The sequence below is a fragment of the Sebastes fasciatus genome, chromosome 3 (genome assembly GCF_043250625.1).
Source record: "Sebastes fasciatus isolate fSebFas1 chromosome 3, fSebFas1.pri, whole genome shotgun sequence".
Lineage (NCBI taxonomy): Eukaryota > Metazoa > Chordata > Actinopteri > Perciformes > Sebastidae > Sebastes > Sebastes fasciatus.
In genome coordinates this window covers 29115369-29135182 of record NC_133797.1, presented here as the reverse complement: position 1 = coordinate 29135182, position 19814 = coordinate 29115369, and the positions used below count along the sequence as shown (strand labels likewise).

Genomic DNA, 19814 nt, shown 5'->3' with positions numbered 1-19814 from the left:
CAACAAAGCATTGAGAAACTCGGGAGGGAGAGAGACTTCATTCTCTGCTCAGGTAGACATTACTCCTCTGTATCTTTACATAGCAAATATATGTTTGCGGCTATATTAATGCTCTGGATATCGAATTTAGCAAATTTAAACTACAATAGTTGTTCATTCACGCCCTCTAGAACGACACATAGTAGTGTTTTCTGATCCAACGCCGCTATGGTTAAGGTTTGATAAGGTTTACGCACAAATACAACTTGGTTAGGATCAGAGGTTTGGGTTAAAATAAGTAATTGCTGCATTTATAAAGTGCTTTTATCCAAAGGGCTTCACAATTTGCCTCTCATTCATCCATTCACACACACAAAGCTTGACCATCGGGAGCAATTTGGGGTTCAGTGTTTTGCCCAAGGACACTTCGACATGTGGACAGGAGGGGGATCAAACTGGCAACCTTTGTTGGGAAACATTAGGGTCTGGGTTAAAATGGACCTTAGGGGACCTTTGTTGCCCTGGTTACAATAATAACCATGTGTTAACAGTTGAGGAACAATCATAGTTAAAAGAAACCAATGTCGACTGTCAATAGAAAATGAACAGTGGCCTCTCGTGTCTGATGTTTTATTGTCTCACCCACTCACTCATCCTCCCTCTTCGGACTCTGTGGATCTATAACAACATCACGATACTTCCTCCTCCACACCCGACGGAGAAGTCATACTTCCTATGCTAGAGGGCTTTGTCCCTCCATGGCAAATAAATGTCTTTTTTTTTTTTTGCTGAAGCGACTGATACTCTTGTTTTTCTTGAGCGGACATTAGGTCAGCCAGTTCATGCTGGCCTTATAGTTCTGTGATGTTACAAGTAAACTTCTCTACGGATTTACAAAGAGAAGGGTGTTAAGGGTAGGTGTAGGTCGCAAGTGCACCAAGACAGTGTTGTAGTCAAGACCACCTAAACCGAGACCAAGTCATGACCAAGACCAGAGTGTATCGAGACCTAGACAAGATCAACACCAGACCAGTGCCAGTCCCAGTACTGCTGTGTGTTCTTAGGTAGCCAAATGTTATTACCGAAGATTTGGCGGATATCTCCTCCCAGACAGCCAGAGCGTCTTCTCCTGTCTCCCACGTTCACTTTCTTGGAGTGCATGTGATGGGAGGTGAGGAGATAGCCGTTAACAGATAGAAATGAGTAAACGAGCTGCAGTGGTTAGTACTATTACCACCTCACAGGAAAAGGGTCACAGGTTCAAACCTGGCTTGGGGCCCTTCTGTGTGGAGTTAGCATGTTCTCCCCGTGTTAGCGTGGGTTTTCTCCGGGTTCTCCGGTTTCCTCCCACAGTCCAAAGACATGCAGGTTAGGTTGTTGACTCTAAATTGCCCGTTGCCTGTCTCTATGTGTCAGCTGCGATAGTCTGGTGACCTTGCCCAAGCGGTAAGCGGTTACAGATAATGGATGTATGGATGGAAATGAGTCAAGTTATTGGTTGCATTTGAAGGAAGAAGTTTTACATCCAATCACAGTAATGATGTTAACAAATGAATCAGACAATGCACGTACAATGTAGTGTTGTCCCCGCAGTTGTGGTCTTGAAATAAAATCATTAGTCGTCTTTGTCTGAGACCGAGACAAGACCGATTAAAAATGCAGTTGATTCTGAGACGAGTAATCAAGTACTACAACACTACTCCGAGATCTCAAACAATGTGTCATGTGGCTGTGCATAACAAACAAGCTAATCATCCATCCATCCATCTATCCATCCATCTGTAACCGCTTATCCTATTCAGGGACGCGGGGAAGCTGAAGCCGATCCCAGCTGACGTTAGACGAGAGGCAAATCAGTTGATCAAATTTCCTGTCAGGAGATTGGTTGAAAACAGAAAAGAAAATATACATATAATAATGTACGTATGCAATTGAAAAGCATAAAGAAAAAACAACAGCCAAGCAAAAGTCTCTGAATGACACCATTGCACATTCACTTATGTGCCGCCGGCAGAAGCATGTTCCAGTTTAAAACTTACATGAAGCACACAAAGGTTCAGGAGGATACTCAGTCTAATCCACCTCGTTTTCTGCATCTTCTACTAACACCATCCTCAGGCCATAAACAAACATCGTCTTGGTCAAAGGGGTCAAAAACAAAGTCAAGATTGAAATTTCAATCCAATCACACTATTTTGGAATCTGCTGCAGAAACTAAAAGCTACTTTACAGCCACTAAAACTTCCTTTAGAAGCAATTTCAGCAACGTGGAGCTTCGAAGCCTCCCACTACTGGAGGTGGCGTTGGCTACAGGATTGGTTGTCCTGTGTGGGAGCTCTCTCACTCCCTGCACTGTTGGTATTTAAGTGCAGCAGGCAGATCAGAGATTGAGCTGTGTGGGTTTTATCTGTCACCACCCATGCCTTACAGGCAGGTTGGCTCAGGTGTGCCGTGTCGGAGACTTTGTCTTTCCTCGGCTCTGCATTTCAAAGACACTTTGAAAAGCCTTGCACTGGCTGAGAGAAGAGCTCAGTCTGACAAGAGGGCAGATTGGCAAAAAAAGGCCACAACTAACAAGTGTTTTAATTATTGATTTATCCATAGCTTTTTTTTACTAATTGCTTAATCGTTTAAAGATCGGGTTGGTAGTGTTGTTCAAATATTTTTTTTTTTTATTCTCATTACATCCTGACAGCAATCAATAAATCAAATGCTCTGAGAAAAAAGAAAAATATCCGGTATTTGTGGCTGTCACAGGCACACGCTGCGAGCTTGAAAGCTGTGAGAGCTAACAATAGCCATGTTTGTTGTTTACGTTCATCATATGTTTATGATCGTCATGATAATTGTGGGGAAGTGGCAGAGGGAGGCCTGAAATGACGGACTGTCAGTGTTGCAGACTTGGCAGCTTTCTTTCTAGATTTAGTGACTTTTGGAGCTAGTGCTGCTACTTTGGTAACACTTCATTTTACAGGTCCGCAGAATTCATGGTAGTTAAGTGATTAATTAGCAAGTAACCTATTTCAAATTTCTTTGGAATTACTGCCAAATTACCCCAATATTTACCTCAAAATGTATCGAAAATTACTTTATTATATACATAATTTAACAATTATATGCTGAAATAGCCTATAATTGTGAAAATAAGGCCCTTAGGCTTGAGAAGCGGCTGCTCTTCATCGGAGGTGGAAAACCAAACACTAATAGAAGACACTTCTGATCAGGCAAAAATCTCCCCATTGTGTGACTTATTGTCTAAACAAATGTAACCTGGTAACTAATGTAATGATTCTGTGAGTGTTTTAAGAAATTTCAAATAAGTTATTTGCTAATTATTATCTATTTATCAGAAGACATGGAAATCAAGCATACCAATTAACTTTATATTCTTTTGCTGGAAATGTATTAAATAAATTACCAGGTATTGGGAAATAGCGGAATATAATTATTAAATAATGTTTATAATAAAGTAATGTTTGCTAAACTTTGAGGTAAATATTGGGGTAATTTGGCAGTAATTCAAAAGAAATTTAAAATAGGTTACTTGCTAATTATCACCTAATTACCATGAAATTTGCAGACCCCTAAAATAAAGTGTTACCACTACTTTCATTGGAAAAGACTTGGCAACACTGGGCTTGGTTTTTCAGTTAGAACATTTTTAAAATCTAGTGTACTCTTGCAAGTTCCTCAGCGTTACCGACCCTACCTTTAATCTATAAAATGTCAGGAATTTCCCAGAGCCCAAGGTGACGTCTTCAAATTATTTGTTTTATCTGACCAACAGTCCAAAATCCAAAGAAATTAGATTTTTAATGATATAAAAGAGATAAAAACAGCAAATCCTCACATTGGAGAAGCTGGAACAAATTAATATCTTGCTTCTTTGCTTAATAAAATGACTAAAACGATTCATTCACTATTATCAAAATTGTTGCTGATTCATTTTCCTGGTTGGGACTGCGTCTCTACTGTATGGCAGTGTCATTTTAACATTGTTAGGCTCCCATTGGCATCACAGGCAGCTGACTTATCAGACACCATTATGTGTCTAACACCTCTTCCTAACATACAGCGACTGTGCGAACTCTGGCGAATGGAGTGCGAAAAATTGTCCAGATATACTACGAGCGATGTCACTCTCTATTACATAGAGAGAGTGATATTGATTAACTGTCACTGTTGATTTTGACCAGTGAAAGTAGGTTGGAGGGGCGCGAAACTTCACATAAATAGAGCCAGGGCGAGTGGTTTTTCAAAGAAGAAAAACTGAAACAATCTGATGTTCGCTCGTTCGCATCGCGTCCAGTTAGGAAGTGTTAGAGATTGTTCTGGTTATATTCTCCATCAACTCACTAAGCTGGAGTTTTAGTGTGTCAGGCTGGTTAAAGGGCAAAGCGTGTGTGAAATAGAACAAAGGTTACGTTGTCTAACCTCAGCTGTGTCCATACTACACACTAACACTACACAGGGTTTGAGTATGAGGTGTTTTCACAGCGGACAAGTGACAAAATTATTTATACTCAAAAAGTCAGTATGCAGACTAAAAAAATGCTTGATTTTAAAGTGTGCTGTTAATGTCCCATGATGCAATGCACAAAAGAAATGGAGGAGCTGCTCACAGTGTGTGTGTGTCTGTGTGGTTGCTGATGAAACGCCTCCAGAAACTCCTCAGAAAACACTACAGTATTATATCTTTGGAGAAACATTTTGCTCGCTCTTTGTGAAATTAAATTGGCAGTGGCATAACTGTGAGTAGCTCTTCTATATTCTCTGTGTTTGAGGTCGGTAGTTTTGCGAGGTGGGACTTGGTTTTTTCTATGTTTTGGGTCTCGAAAACAGAATCGGTGTAGTGTGGTAGCTGTGATGCTAGCCCTACCAAGCCTCAGGTGAAAGTCTACAGAAACAGGGATGCAAAACCGAATCGTTAAATAACGTACAAACCGAACCTTGGGCTTATTGAACCGTTGCACTGCTATTAAAATCAGACCTAGAGACATAGAAGAGGCAATTATCTGAACATAGGCCTATTTGACCATTAAGTAACCTGCCTTATTTCATGTATAAAATCAGTGTTATCTGTTTATATATTTTGGAGTTCAAACACATTGGATATGGTTATGGTTTTCTGCTCCCTAATGTGCACAACAAAACAAACCGTGACCCAAAAACAGCAATACATACCCAACAGTGGACTTGTTGAATTGTTGCACCACTAGAAAATAGCATGTTTTATTTTGGCGTTGTTAAATCACAAGTCTCTAACCCACCTGCAGGCATTTTATAGAATGCCACTCTTGATTAAACCACTCCCCCTAGATTATATAAGTCTGCCCTCCAGGCCATAACCCTCCCTTTTCCCTCCAAACAATTCCAGGCAGAACAAAGAGAGAGTGATGTGAGTTTAATGTGGCTTTTGTACCTTTATAATTTAGTTGGTTGAAATGAGATATATATTGTTTGAAAGTTAACAGATTGTTTTGTGTTATGTTAGATACCTGAGGGAGAAAAGGCAAATTCCAGATTGTGGATGCATAAAGATGTAAGTTAAAATGATCTAATTTATTATTTGTAATTTGTATTATATTCATGAGATTTATAATATCATCTGTTAATGTCTTTTCTTAATAGAAAAAATCATCCACCAACTGCCATCCAACTTCACACCTTGACTTTAATAAATTGTTGGAACGGCTCCCTGGATCCTGTGTTTAAATGTGCACCACATCAGATGTTTTATGAACCAACACCACCACAAGCAACATAGCTTCTTCAGGCATATAAAACAGCCCAGAATACCCTGTCGGATATCTCCAAAATAAAGCTGTTTTGGAATCTGATAAACACGTTCCTAAGTCATATGCCACAATACTGACTACATGTTCACTGCCAACGTTTTTCAGTATCCATCCAAACACTGCAGCTAATGGTTAAGATGTAGTTTATTAGATAAAGTCAAAGATAACAGCCACAAACAGTAGTAGTGCATGCACATCCCTATATTATGTCAGCTGCCTTGGCAAAAACGATGTCAAGAAAAAAGGCACACCTTCAATCCAAAGATTCACACCTGATTGAATAAACTCATTATCATGTTTAAATTGAAAAATAAATGTCTCTCTTGCGACAGGACATTAAAACGAAAATACCAGGTAATTTCAAACTGGTGTATTTCCCATAAATGCTGCCATTGTGACTCTATTTGTCATGATAACTTTGCACTTGCCACCTCCGTTAGAGAGTCAGGGAAACGAGGGCTCATGCAAAATAATTTAGATCCCTATGAATTAGCCAACATGGCTATTCCAGGCGGCTACTTTCTGTGCTTACTTTTGGTCGGACTCAGAGACAAGCGTTTGAAATGATTCATGTAAAGATTACGCCTCTTTTCAGTTAGCATAACCCATAAAGCCACAATGGACACATTTACTGTATGGGAAATATGCCAGGTTGAAATCAACCTACACACCCTGACTTTTCGTTGTACTATGAGAACATCACCCCACTGTGAATTGCTAATGCAGAAAAGCTGCATATGAGCATAATTTGTAGGATAGCAGGTTTGTTCATGAATATCAGAGATGACTTACATTTTGACGAAGGGGTCAGAGTAGCCGTTGGAGTCCATGGCGGCCAGATGGGCACAGCGTATGATCCCAACCAGCAGGCAGCCCTTCTCTGTGTTATAGCACAGTGACACCAGGATGCGGCCACGCTGGGGACGCAGACGACAACAACAGTGTCAGACAGAGCACCTGTTTTCAACCTGACATTTCCCTCTTCAATGAAAACACAGCGGGGAATCCTGCAGCAGGGTCAATAACACTTCTCAAAACACTTTTCACTCAAAGCAACACAAATAAAATGGAATTAAAATACTTTCACAACACTTTCACTACCTAGCATTTCGTTTTTTTTTATGTATGGGCAACAGCGGTGTTCAAATTAAAGGTAGTGTGTAACATCTGGCGGCATCTAGCAGTGAAGTTGCAGATTGCAACCTCTCCTGTGTGCCATGTGTGTAGGAGAACTATGATGGCCGACGTGAAAACGTGAATGGCCCTATCTAGAGCTGTTGTAAGAGTTAGCGTAGGTCATTTAGAGAATAGTAGAGCCAGTACCTAGAGTGTGTGTGTACGTGGGAAGTGAGTGGTGAAGCAAGAGAGAGAGTGGCGGCAAATGTGTGTGAGTGAACAAGTGAGCTAGTGGAGCAAAAGACAGAGTTAGTTTAGCTTTGAGAATATCACATGAATGTACAGTTGAAGTTGCAGTTTGAGCAGAAACAAATGCTGCAGCTCCTCAAGACCAACAGAGGGATAATGTACAGCTAGCGGGTCATTGTTGTGAAATAAATTCCGACAATGGCTTTGGTTTATTTCCAACAATGACCCGCTAGCTGTACATTATCCTGCTTATTACATGGCCACTTACTTAAGACATCAATAATTTGACTAAAATATGGTACTATGGTTGTCTGAGATCAGAACTGCGTCCATAGCAACGGTCTGTTATACATAGCAACGGTCTACTATAAAGAAATAACAGACTGTACAACGCCGTGATCAACCAATCAAAATCGAGTAATAACGGGGGTTATCTCTGGAGCGTGTAACGTTATCAACTCTGGCCCAAGCAGGAAAAGTTAACAGTGGTTTGTACGTTCTGGGCTACTGTAGAGACATGGTGGACTCCGTGAAGAGATGACCCGCTCTCTATGTATATATTAACGGCTCATTCTAAGATAATGAAAACACAATGACTCTTATTTTCAGGTGATTATACACTAAAGAAAACATACGTATTAATATTCCATTCCATTTCTGCCAATAGATCCCTCTAATTGTTACACACCGGTCCTTTAAAGCTTGTAATGAAATGCTTTATCTGAGCTCGGCGAAATGACACTGCTCCTTTCTCCTTTTAATCTCCCGGTTAAACCATAAACTGAGTCTAATCAGAGACCAAAAAGCTATTAGCCTCTGTCTCTAAAATCATGAAGAGAAATTAGATAACGACCACCGGAGGAGGAAAACACTGGACTGGCGGCCTTGGTGTAATTTACATCACGTGGCTGTATGGAGTCCTGTGAGTCGTTTCATATTCGAGTTCATGCCTCAGAAACATACAGTATAGGGATAAAAAAAACGGCTAATTAAACTTTCGTTTCCTTCAGAGACGGTGAAAATAGAGGATAAATTACAATTGCTGAAAAGATAAGAAAATGTATCAGATATAGGAGAGTAATAGGGAAATACAGTGAGCCATGGTTGAAAGAGTTAATAATAAGATTGGTGATGATAGTTTTACCTCCTCCTCTCCCACGACTGCTCCCTGCTCCACCATTTGATTGTTAGCTTCTTTATTCTGAAATGAGAAAGAGAGACATCATGGTTATAGCCCAGAGCCCCGAGGTGAATATCCATTACACATTATAATGTGGTATTTGAAAATGATGGCTGATCGCCCCCAGGAAAACATGCACATTGGAAATAGGAAACATCTTGATATATATGTCCACAGAGACCCATTTGGTATGTATGTGCATGCTCAAACACACACACATAATGTACCTACCTGCAGAATTCTCTCCAGGCCCATATTGTAGCGTTTGTTCTCGCCCTCTATCAGTTTCTTCAGAGGCACTCTCACCTCGCCGATGAATTCATTTCGTCCGAGTCTGTCCATGTCACACACACACAGCCTTCACACGCAGACATGCATACAGATAGCAGAGATATAGAGAGAAAAGGAAGCAGGTGAGTCAGTTGAAAAGTTACAGATGAACCCCCCGCCGCTGCTCTGCTGCGCTCATTATTGTGAAGCAAGCATAGTAGACTGTGCCACATATATATCGAAAGTGCATCCGAACAATCAATCAGCTCGTCCATCTGCAACACAGGATGAGTTCCCGGCGGTTGCACGTGAGCAGCCTCATGAATGATGAGAAGTTCAAAAGAGGGTTTCCAAAGGAATTTCAATCAATTGCTTCTTGGCTGTTACTCCATCAGACACTAATTTGTTGTAATTGAAACATGTGAGAGGAAAGAGATTGTTTGAAGCAGGTAATCCGTTAAAAAGGACATTGATTTTGTGTTGTATACGGGGCAAAACTAATTAAAAGGACTGCATGCTATCGATTCATTTGCGTTATATATTATTTAAGGTGACTTTTGTGCTTCCAGGGTGTCACTGAATATGAAGATGTACTGTGACACAGCCGTGCATATCTCTCTTTGGTTGCACTCGGAATTTAAAACGAGACAAGTGAATCAGTATCTTTATCTGTATTGTAACAGTTCTGTAAAATGATTTCCTCCACGGAGCACACTTATTTAAACTGATGGTAATGTTTGCTCAATTTGATGGAGGGTGAATATTCCATCAGCTACAGTACAGTCTTCACAGCCCATCACCTGCTACAATATTCCCTCTGTGCTCAGATATTCCCATGTGGACTGTCACCGCTCTTGATTTCTTCCTCTCTCTTCCCTCTTCACTCTCTATTCTCAACCTCTCTCTCTCTCTCTCCGGCTCTCCACACACACCTTCCCCCTCTCTTCCTGTTCTCTTCCTGTCCCTCTGACATTTGGACGTTTGACATGTTGGTTCCAGCCTTTTAGTCATAACGGATGAGTATCTGTAGCAGAAGCTTCAGAATAACTCTGACTCATGACCGCGGCTGTCAGATGATTTATGTGCCTCTGCTCTGTCATACATGCAGGGTGTCTGTGATGAGACGAAGGTGACACCAATTCCGCCCGAACCTTTGGCTTCTTATGTGCAAATCTTCCATCCGTTTCCTCACACCCTCTCCCAAAATATTTTCCGGCTTTTGAATTCTTCTAAAAAACAAACAGATGCTCGTGGAATCTGTTAAACCGTGTGGTGCCAAATTTAGCGTGGAGTCGCTGACAAAATCCGCCTCATAGGTTACACGAGATTATCAGGGTGTTTTAAAGCTCCTGCGTGGTGAAAGTATCTCTTGTCAACAAAAACTTTGATGACAACAAGGATGGATGAATGGATGTATATACAGTATATATACAGTATATACTGTATATACTGTGACGGCCCCTGCCTCACTACTGAGATGCCAGTGTGGATTTGGCCATTCATTCTTTCCCTGTGTCCTTGAAGGTATCACGGGAGAGGATGCCTGATGCAGAGCACCTGATGCCTGATGCAGAGCACCTGATGCTGGCGCGTCCGGAGTATAAAAGCCCCAATCAAGTGCTGCTCAGCCCTCTTTTTTCCTTCACCTGGACTCATACCTGTCAGAACCTGCCGGGCTGCCTTTGTTTGACTTTTCTTTAGTTTCCACTTACAACACATCACACATCCACATCTACATTACTGATGTTACTGACTGACACACTCCACATTTGTAGTTATTTCTGTATATTCTTAATTTATTTGTAATAAATATCTTTAATTTACAATCAATCACTGCGTCCTTTCCCGTATTTGTCATGGCCTAGGAGCCGGTCTATGACAATACACACACATATAGAGTATATAAGGGCTGTCAAAGTTAACAAAAATGTGTTTTAACGCCACTAATTTCTTTAATGCATTAACACAATTGATCTTTCGTAGGTTGTAGCGGGTTCAGTTTTAGAGCTAGAGTGAAGATACTGACATCATATGAAACTAGAAAACTAGAAAAACTAGAAAAGGAATCCAGTGGTACCCACCATGTCATACTGTCTTGTCACAAGGGAGGTTAAATAACGCTCCGAGCTTGCGCTAAATTTTGGTAGGTTTATGGACAATCTTTGTCATTGTTATGTGTTGTTAATTGATTTCCAATAATAAATATATACATAAAGCAAGCATGTGTGTGTGTATGTATATAGATGCAGTATATATACATATATACACACATATATATACACACACACACACACACACATATATATATACATACATATATACAGTACATACAGATACATACATATACATTAATATGTATGTATATATGTATATATACATAAATACATACATACATGCACAGTATATATATATATATATTTCAGTATTTTAGTCAATTTGATTTGTCAATTTATTCAAGTCAAATTGAATGACACAGTTTGTTATGCGCCAAATTAAATATGCAATATTTATTTTAATATTATGAAGACAAATTGCATGGCTACTTAAAATACATAGTCCACATTGATTACTGTGGAAAATCATGTCCATGTGATATTATTAGAGATGCAAATCTAACTTCAATATCAAACAATGTTTTTAAAAAATCAAAGGAGCCCCCTGCTGAGAGTCTACCATCATGCTGGAAGCTTTGTGAGGCTGTATGAAGGCACACCACACTGCTTTGAGCGAAATGCAATGATAACATGCTTAAGTTAGGTGGATATAATCTTTACCATGTTCACTATCTTATTCATCATCTGCTAATTAGCATAACATGAAAAGTACAGCTGAGGCTGAAGGAATGTCATTAGTTATGCCGCATTTTTGTCATCACCCAAAGTGTTGGACAGATTAGCACAAGGTGATTATTACTGAGGGGAACATGAATCTACAAAATTTCATGGCAATGCATCCAATAGCTGTTGAAACACTTCTCTCAAAACCACAAATGTGGACCTCATGGTGGCGCTGGAGAAAAAGTGAGAGATCACCACAGTCGGTAGTTTTCATCGTCTGGGGAACATGAATGTCAACAATACATCCAGTAGTTGTTGAGATATTTCAGTCCGGAAATATGACGAACTGACCGACAGGCCGACATTGCCACTAGCATTGCAAAAAGAAAGCAACCCCCAACGAAAAACATCATTCTCATCCTGACATCTAACACCTAATCAAACATTTTTTTTTCCCCCTCCGTGACTATAACAGAACCCGACTATACATCTCACCTGAGGCATCCTGTAGCCAATCTCAGCCTCGCCCTCCATGCAATACCAAATCAAGTCCTATATTTGTCCCTATCTCCCCACAGCCGAGGACAGTGCGAGTCTATTACGAAGCCTGAAAGTGGGACGGAGAGATAGAGGGAAGAAATTGAGAGAGACTAGACCTGGTACTGACATCATGTTGGTAGTCCTTTAACACACACATACACACACAGGATCTCTTGATACCCACGTCTCATCACAACACCTCCACATGCTCCATCTCTCCTCCGTTAACTGACAGCCTGAAAATCATTTTAGTGATAAAAGCCACAAGGAGTCTTAAAAATGAGATTCTCCCCCAAAGTCATAAATGAACAATTCACCTCAATTGTTTTGTGCATCTTTTAAAAAGGCAACAAAAAGCATTGTCATTTAAATGAGGGGAGGGATTTAGGCCCCACATTATCACTGTCTCTGCGTCCTAAATGATTTGAAATTTGCCCAAAAGGCAGAGGCAGACTGCAGCAACTGATAGAGAAGTGTGGACCTAATCTCCAAATCACGACGGCCTCACTGCAATAAAACAATCTTCACAGCAACTCAATCTGTCTCATATTCAGACTTCAAAGGAGACGATAAATCTACTTGGTCCCAGTGCGGTTTCTCATGTTTCTGGTATTTTCTAGAAATCTGCCTTGAGATTTTTTACTGGAGTTCAGTAAAAGCTTTCCTCCAAATAAGACAATTACAGTTTTTTACGACTCAATAACCGACTAAATAACTTCCAGTTCGGTTGATTTTTCACTCAAGACTTGAGCACCTCAGGCAGCTGTGCCGCACCAATTGAAGGATTAGCCGGTATGAGGCCAACCGTGAAGCCTGGATTGAGGACATTAGTTATTAGTTTACTCAGCTGATACATTCTTAATAACAGACTGGACCTCCAGTGGCCCTCAGAGATAAAGTCTGCACACTGAGGAATAGTTGAATTCAGAATATAAAGAAGAATGCTGTTACAACTTTGAGAGATTTTTTTGTCTCCAAGCCATTTCATTCCCAGCTTCTATCTAGCCGTCCCTTTCTATTTGAGTGCTATTTTTGCTGCAGCATAATGGCTTTATATAATCACTGTAACTGCAAATGAGTGAATGAATGGTGAAATAAATAATTAAATGCACGAAACCAGTCTTCTCCCTCCATTTTACACGCCGCATGAAACTTTTTTTACAGCATTTATCCTCCAGTACAAAGAGCAGTGCAGCAGGATGAAAACAAAGAAACTTGTCGTGGCTCAAAAGTTTTTGGCTGTCCTCCAGCTTTTATCACCGTCACTGATGTGGGCTGAAGTACCAAACAGAAAGATACTGCTTAAAGACATAATTGTAAAAGATTTTCATGAAATCAAACAACACTTTTTGATATTATTTATGACTTGGCAGTTTTCTGCAACAACCAGTGAATATATTTACATTCAGTAATTAGCTCTATATAGTAGTATTTATTGGCAGTGGCAGAGTCCGCCATTCCCACGCTGGATTTAAATTGTCTACCTAAGCACGAGGGATTCGCGGAAAACGATACATGCGTATAATCCAGCGCAACGTTATCTAATTGATAACAGCCTCACTGTTTTCTGTTCACTCTTTCTTACTACTAATGCAAACTAGGGATGTCACGGTGAGGACATTTTCCAACCGGTTAATAAACTTGTGACAACACCGCTGTTACCGATTACACCGGACATTTTACAAGAAAAGATGATGCTCAATATGTGTAGCTTGCTAACTTTGATCTTCAACGTCGGGTGGCTGTATATCTGGCCTCTCTCGTAGAGCTTTCACTGAGGGGCTGTAGGTTTCCACCCGGCGCTGCTCTGCCGCGCACACCGGCTGTGACCGCTCCGTTCTCCTCACGGCGATTGCCTCATTAACGTTATGGGTCCCTTATAGCATTGGGTTTAAATCTGAAATACTGCCAAAAGGCGCTTTTGCTTTTCGCTTTGACACCAAATCCTCCGCCGACGTCTTGTCTGTCAACTCTCTCTCGTCCCTTGTGTGTGTGAAATCAGACTCCTGCTACTCTGTGTTGAGACTCCGTACGGAGCAGACACTCTCCCTTGCAGTTTGTAGCCTCCGTTGTCCGACTATGTATTGATTACACAACGCTGATACGTGAAAATGAATTAAATGGGTTTATTTCTATAAAAAAGCAAAATGATGATGGGCAAGTAATGTAATCGGTGTATGCCCGAACACTGTGTAACCCCAGTAACACCGACTACCGTGGCAAGCCTAATGCAAACCAAAGATTTCCTACTGCCGCTGCTTCACATTGAAAGTGGTTGATTGCTGAAAGATGAGGTTAGCACTGATTGCAATCTTTCAGTGTAACCAACTTTACAGTATCCTGCGATCGTGTGGGAAACTACTTATACCACACTAAAAGCACATGCGGCCGGCCCGGCTATGTCAATAAAGCAATTGACAACCTCAGATTACATCACACACAGAAGGAGAGTGACTTCATTCTCTGCTCAGGTAGACATTACTCCTCTATATCTTTACATAGGAAATAGTTTGTTTGGCTGCACTGTAAATAGATACACCTGTTGCTCTTCTGTTGTATTTCTGACAAAAAAGCTGCTCAAAAAAAAATTACAATACCTGAATGAAAACGCTGCTTCGAAATAATCCTTGTTCTCACTTTAAAACACAGTCATCTGAAATTGAATTGCTGTGACTGCAGTATGGCCCAGTTTAACTATAAACTTTGCACTGTCCAGGCCTTCAGGCAGGTCTGCAGAGAGGCTGAGTCTGGACAGAGTCCTCCCGCTCAGCAGTTCACAGAGCACGGGGATCAAAGAGTACATCATCCCCTCCTCTGCACCCTGCTGGGACCAGCAGAGCGGGCACAACCCCGTGAGTAAACATCTCTCCGGGGATCCCTCTCTGTTTCTCCGTTGTCTGACTGTTCGCTGCTTTTTTTGTGGATTAATGAGAACAAAGACTGTCTTCTGGCTGAGGTATCGTGCTGGCACCTGAACACATCCACAGAGAGTTTCAGCAGATTTTCTTCATCTCTCTATATCTCTCTGTCTGTCGCTTGCTTCCCCCCCGTTCCTCGCTGTCAGACAGCGTTTCATTCACTCCGGCTCGTTTGCTGTCTCACATTTTTCTCACTGTCCTCATTCTTTCGCTTTTTGGCTCCCCTTTGAGTAAACTCCTCCCCGTCACACGCCGTTCTTTTCTCAGCTAAATGAATTTCCTCATTCATCATCCATCCGCTCTCTCTCTCTCTCTTTCAATTGACCCAGGAAGTCTCTCCATCCCTCTATTCTGTCATCTTCCTAGTTTCCTTTTCCACACCGCCTTATCTGTCACCTGACATCATTCAAGCTTTTCCCCTGCCCTCTTTGTTGATCTTGGCAGTCACCTCTCTCCATCTCTTGCTTGACACTGGTCACACTACTCTTCTTCGTTTTGGCTTCCCAGCAGCCCCCATGCTGGATTGTGTTTGTGTGCTGTGTCCTTCAGCAGAGGTCAGGTGGGTTTCCTCTAGTTTGAGGGGTGTCTCCTCATGTTGCTGTTTGTGTGTGTGCGTGTGTGTGTGTGTGTGTGTGTGTGTGTGTGTGTGTGTGTGTTTGGGGAGTAAATGTTATTTCCGAATGTGTGTGTTTGTGAAAGCTCAAGGACGTGTGTTGTTTGTGTATGTGTGTGTTTTCACTACGTTCAGAGGAGGGGCCATGTGTGTTCTTTCCTGCCAGTGATTGCCCTTGACATACACACACGAGGATAAGCACACACCTGACTGACTACATTTGTGTGTGCGGTACACACGGGATTTGTGTGTGTGTGTGTGTGTGTGTGTGTGCATCCATGCTCGTGTTTCCTCAGGATAAACAATACCATCCAACCCTATTATGAATCTGCTGAGCAAACTGACACTGATTGTACGCCGCGCACACATTCACAAACAAAACACACACGAAAGTCCCGTCTCTGAATCAACTTACACATGCGGGATGACACGAGTGCGTCAGACTTTTTGGGCCAAGATGGCTACGCTTGACCTCAATCACTCCATATGGAGCGCGCTGTGGGAAGGGGGGGGGGCGGAGACTCGCCGCGCAGCCAACACCTGAGCAGTTACCGCAGCAACGGCAAGTGGAACAGTTGGCTGGCGTCGCCTGGCTGAAATAATGAATTACCTGGAAGAGCCCACTGGGAAGCACAGGCTGCTGCTGGCAGCCCACTGGAGGATTGGAAGCATGGATCTTCATCATCCGCATAATAAACTGGTCATTTGGCTGTCTGGGGAATAGTGCTAATTGCTGGCCAGAGTGAAAATAAGAGAGGAGCGCCTACCTGAGCGTTTTGGTAGTCATGTCAGCTGCTGTGATGCCGTGATACACCAGCGTTTCGTTCCACACTGGGTTCAGCGTATTCTTCAGGGTTTTTGTGCGTAGCTTGTTTGCCTGAGGAGACAGAGGACACAAAGAAATATGAAAAGAAAAATTTATGGAAAGGGAAGGATCAAAAAGAAGAAAAGAGGAATGTTTTAAGGGGTGAAGGAGCAAACGCGTCGGATCAGAACGAGAGAAAGAGAATAAAAGATCATGAAAAGGAAGCAAAACGAGTGACACTAAAAGATCAAGAAAGGAGAGAGAGAAAGAGTGGGGAAATATCATTTATCTCTGCCCCTTAGGAAATCGCAGACATCTGCTGCCTACTTTGTAGAGGAGAGTGAGAGGACGCAAGGCTTCCCTCGCCTCACCTGTCCATCTGTCTCCTCCCCAACATGCTAAAGACAGCCAGACCTCCAAAACAAGCACTGTGTCTCAGACTGAACACAGCAGCCAATTACTGTAAGCTGCACAACACATTCAGCATGAAAAATTAAGGCTTTCCAAGAGAGGAAATGCCCATAAGCCCCTTAATAGCTTCACCATCCATAAATAAAGTTTGCAGCCACTTGCTGCCTCATTTCCCAGGATGCCTTCAGGTTGTGTTCATCATTTATTTCGGATTTTCTTTTGTATGTATTTTAATGTTTTTAAACCGTTCTGAAAAATTGGGTGCGCATCCCAAATAAATGCATTTACTGACTCCCTAGATACATAAATTCCACACAACTCTTCCTAAACCAAACCTCTGGCTCAAATGATGAAGTTCTAGACACATTCTTGTCATAAAATGTGAGTTAATAAGACCTTATAGAGCCAAAGGCAAAACTAATTGGCTTTTCTTAGCTGCAGGGGTGACTCTCAGTGGTGGAAAGTATTTACCTAAGTACTGTAAGTAGTATTTTGAAGTGCTTCTGATTTAGTGAGTGTTTCAATTGTATGCAATTTCTCTTTTGCTTAATTTTTTTATTCCACAGTTATAGATGCTGCAGATTTAGATTTTAAACACCTACAGTGAGGATATAAAATATAGTGCTCTAAATAATATTCTATTTTTTTCTCATTGTAAAAGAAATACCATAAAAAGACCAAAACCAACAATAAACTTATCATACTAACAAGTGCAACCTTTGTAGCCAAAGCCTGATAAAGTAGCTTCATCCTCTGTGCCATAGAGCTCCATTATTGTCCAAACACCATTAAAGAGGCCCACAGTGATTTAGTATTGCACTTTCTGTAAAGGCTCAGTAAAAAACGGTTTGAACCATAGAATGCATATAACAAGTGGACGTAGTCAACATGACGTCACCCATTGGTGTGTTGACTATTGTTTTGAAGCCTCACGTTTAGCATTTTGGCCGTTGCCATCTTGGTTTTTGTGACACGAAAGGGTGGACAACAGGCAAATGTCAAAACCAGGCAGACAGGGGAGATGAGGCAAACTTATCCAATAGGGGATCAGGCTAGCGAGCAGGAGTCTAGGCAGGCAGGGTGTCGTAACAGGCAAAACTCAGGAATGGCGAGAACGCTAAGGCAAGAGCACAATAGACGATCTGGCCAGGAATAACTGGAAGTGGGTCGGTATATAGGCCAGTGTAATGATGGGGAAGTGGGATCAGGTGGGCAGGGGAAGTCAGGTGATGGGGAATGGCGGGGAATACAGGGGTCACTGCAGGGCAGGTGGGGGTGGCAGGATCTGAAATGACAGTGAGCTCTCCCTCACAGGCTTGACCCGGAGGACATGGAAAGTGGGGTGGATCTGTACGGGCCGAGGCAGTCGAGGACGGACTGCAGCCAGGTTGATCCCTTTGGAGATGGGGAAGGGGCCCATGAAGCGAGGAGACAATTTCCTGGACTCCAACATAGGCTCATAGACACTCAGTTCGGGGAAGTAGTGAGGGGCTAGTTGGCACTCTTCTGGTCCTCATTCGGTTGCAGTGTCAGCGATGAACAAAAGTAGTTGTTTGGACCAGGAGGCGGGGTTGTGGGAGGAGATGCACCACTGAGCTGATGAGGAACAGGCAGCGGGGTGGTGGAGCCCTGCAGGAGCTTAGCGGGAGTTCTCCCGCTGAATGCTGACCAGGCAGTCGTATTCCATTGAGGATCACCAGTGACATTGACTGAACCAGTGTGCATCCAACCCCAGGATGACGGGTCAGGCAAGAGGAGTGCCCCCACTGGAGGACCTGTGAGCGAAGCTGAGCTGGGACTAAAGGCGATGAATGAACCAGAATGATGAATGTTCAGCATGTGACTGCTTTGCTTTGTGTTCGATTTCTGCTCCGATGATGCAGTAGGTGCTGGCTCAGCAGAAGTGCCCTTGGGCTTCAACTAGCCAGACAGGGCAACTGACTTTCTTAGAGCCTGGGCAGTAGGATGAAGTTTAATCGGTTAAAAAAAAAAGAGAGCCACATGGCCTGACGTGAGTTCAGACGTTTTTGCAGTGTGTATGTATTCCAGGTGCCAGTCGTCAGTCTAGACAACAAACAGCAGCTTCTCCCCCTCCAACCAGTGTCTCCACTCTTCCAGAGCTAGCTTGACAGCTAGCAGGTCAACACTGCTAATGTCGTATTTCCACGTACGTAGTTAGTGCAACAAGAACACCCAGGAGTGAAGCCTCTGGTCACTGGAGAGAGAGAACAGCGCCACTCCTGCGTCATAACCGTCAACCTCCACCACAAACTGGCTAGTTCTCCTGCAGTCTTTGGAGGACACATTTTGAACAAGATGCTGATTGGCCTTGGAAAAACTAAAAACAAACTAAAACTTGTCCAATATGTCCCAGAGCATGCCAATTACGACAGATTGGTAAACTGTAGGAGCATTGATCAGACCAAAAGGCATCACCAGATATTCCCAGTGGCTGCTTGACGTGTTAAAGGCAGTCTTCCACTCATCAGGGTCTTCATTAGGGTTATTTTTCATCTTCAGAGAGCTCCCTTTAGAGCCATAGAGGACATTATACAACTGTTTTCACAGGCTCGTGACGACTAGACTGACCTTTGCGTGTAAAATCTGTGGCGTGCCCCTTTAGAAAACACATCAATGAGCCATAGGCACTGTAGTTTATTTTGAGTCAATCCCACATAGACAGCCCTGGTGCCATAAATACTCACTAGACTACCAAATATGTATTAATCTGCCACAGAAAATAGTCCCCAACGAATGCATTATTTACTCCTGCTTGAGTAACGCTTGATCAGAACCACAGCGCCCAGCTTTTAGGAATTCATTCATTTCAAAGTTTGTATTTGCGACCCACTTTTAAAGATTTGCATCTTCAGTAGGAACAATTTTGCTCGGGGCTAAGAGCCACAGCTTGGCATGGAGAAGTCTGAAAGTATTGAGAGAAGGACTAACACATTGTTGATTTTGGTCTTCTCATGGGATTTGTTGACAATAAGAAAAATATGGAGCATCGACAGCCTTGTCTTTTAAGTGGTTGGAAATATCTCAACCAGTTATACTGAAATGCTGCATACATTGTAATGCATCAGTTACAAGTATCCAGTATTATAATATAACACTGAGACTGAGCCATTTCTCCTTGCATATGAATACTTATATTG

At 42.1% G+C, this 19814-nt stretch overlaps 1 protein-coding gene across 3 annotated transcripts in view; it reads right to left on the bottom strand.

Moving 5' to 3' along the window:
- Positions 1-19814, bottom strand: part of doc2g (double C2-like domains, gamma) — an 81944-nt gene that overhangs the window by 19570 nt on the left and 42560 nt on the right. For all 3 annotated transcript variants that reach the window (XM_074630033.1, XM_074630034.1, XM_074630032.1), the window contains exons 5-8: positions 16208-16317; positions 8554-8680; positions 8287-8343; positions 6570-6694 (exon numbers count right to left, since the gene is read on the bottom strand). In XM_074630033.1, coding sequence (XP_074486134.1) covers positions 6570-6694; positions 8287-8343; positions 8554-8680; positions 16208-16317 — 419 coding nt within the window. The remainder of the gene's footprint in view (positions 1-6569; positions 6695-8286; positions 8344-8553; positions 8681-16207; positions 16318-19814) is intronic.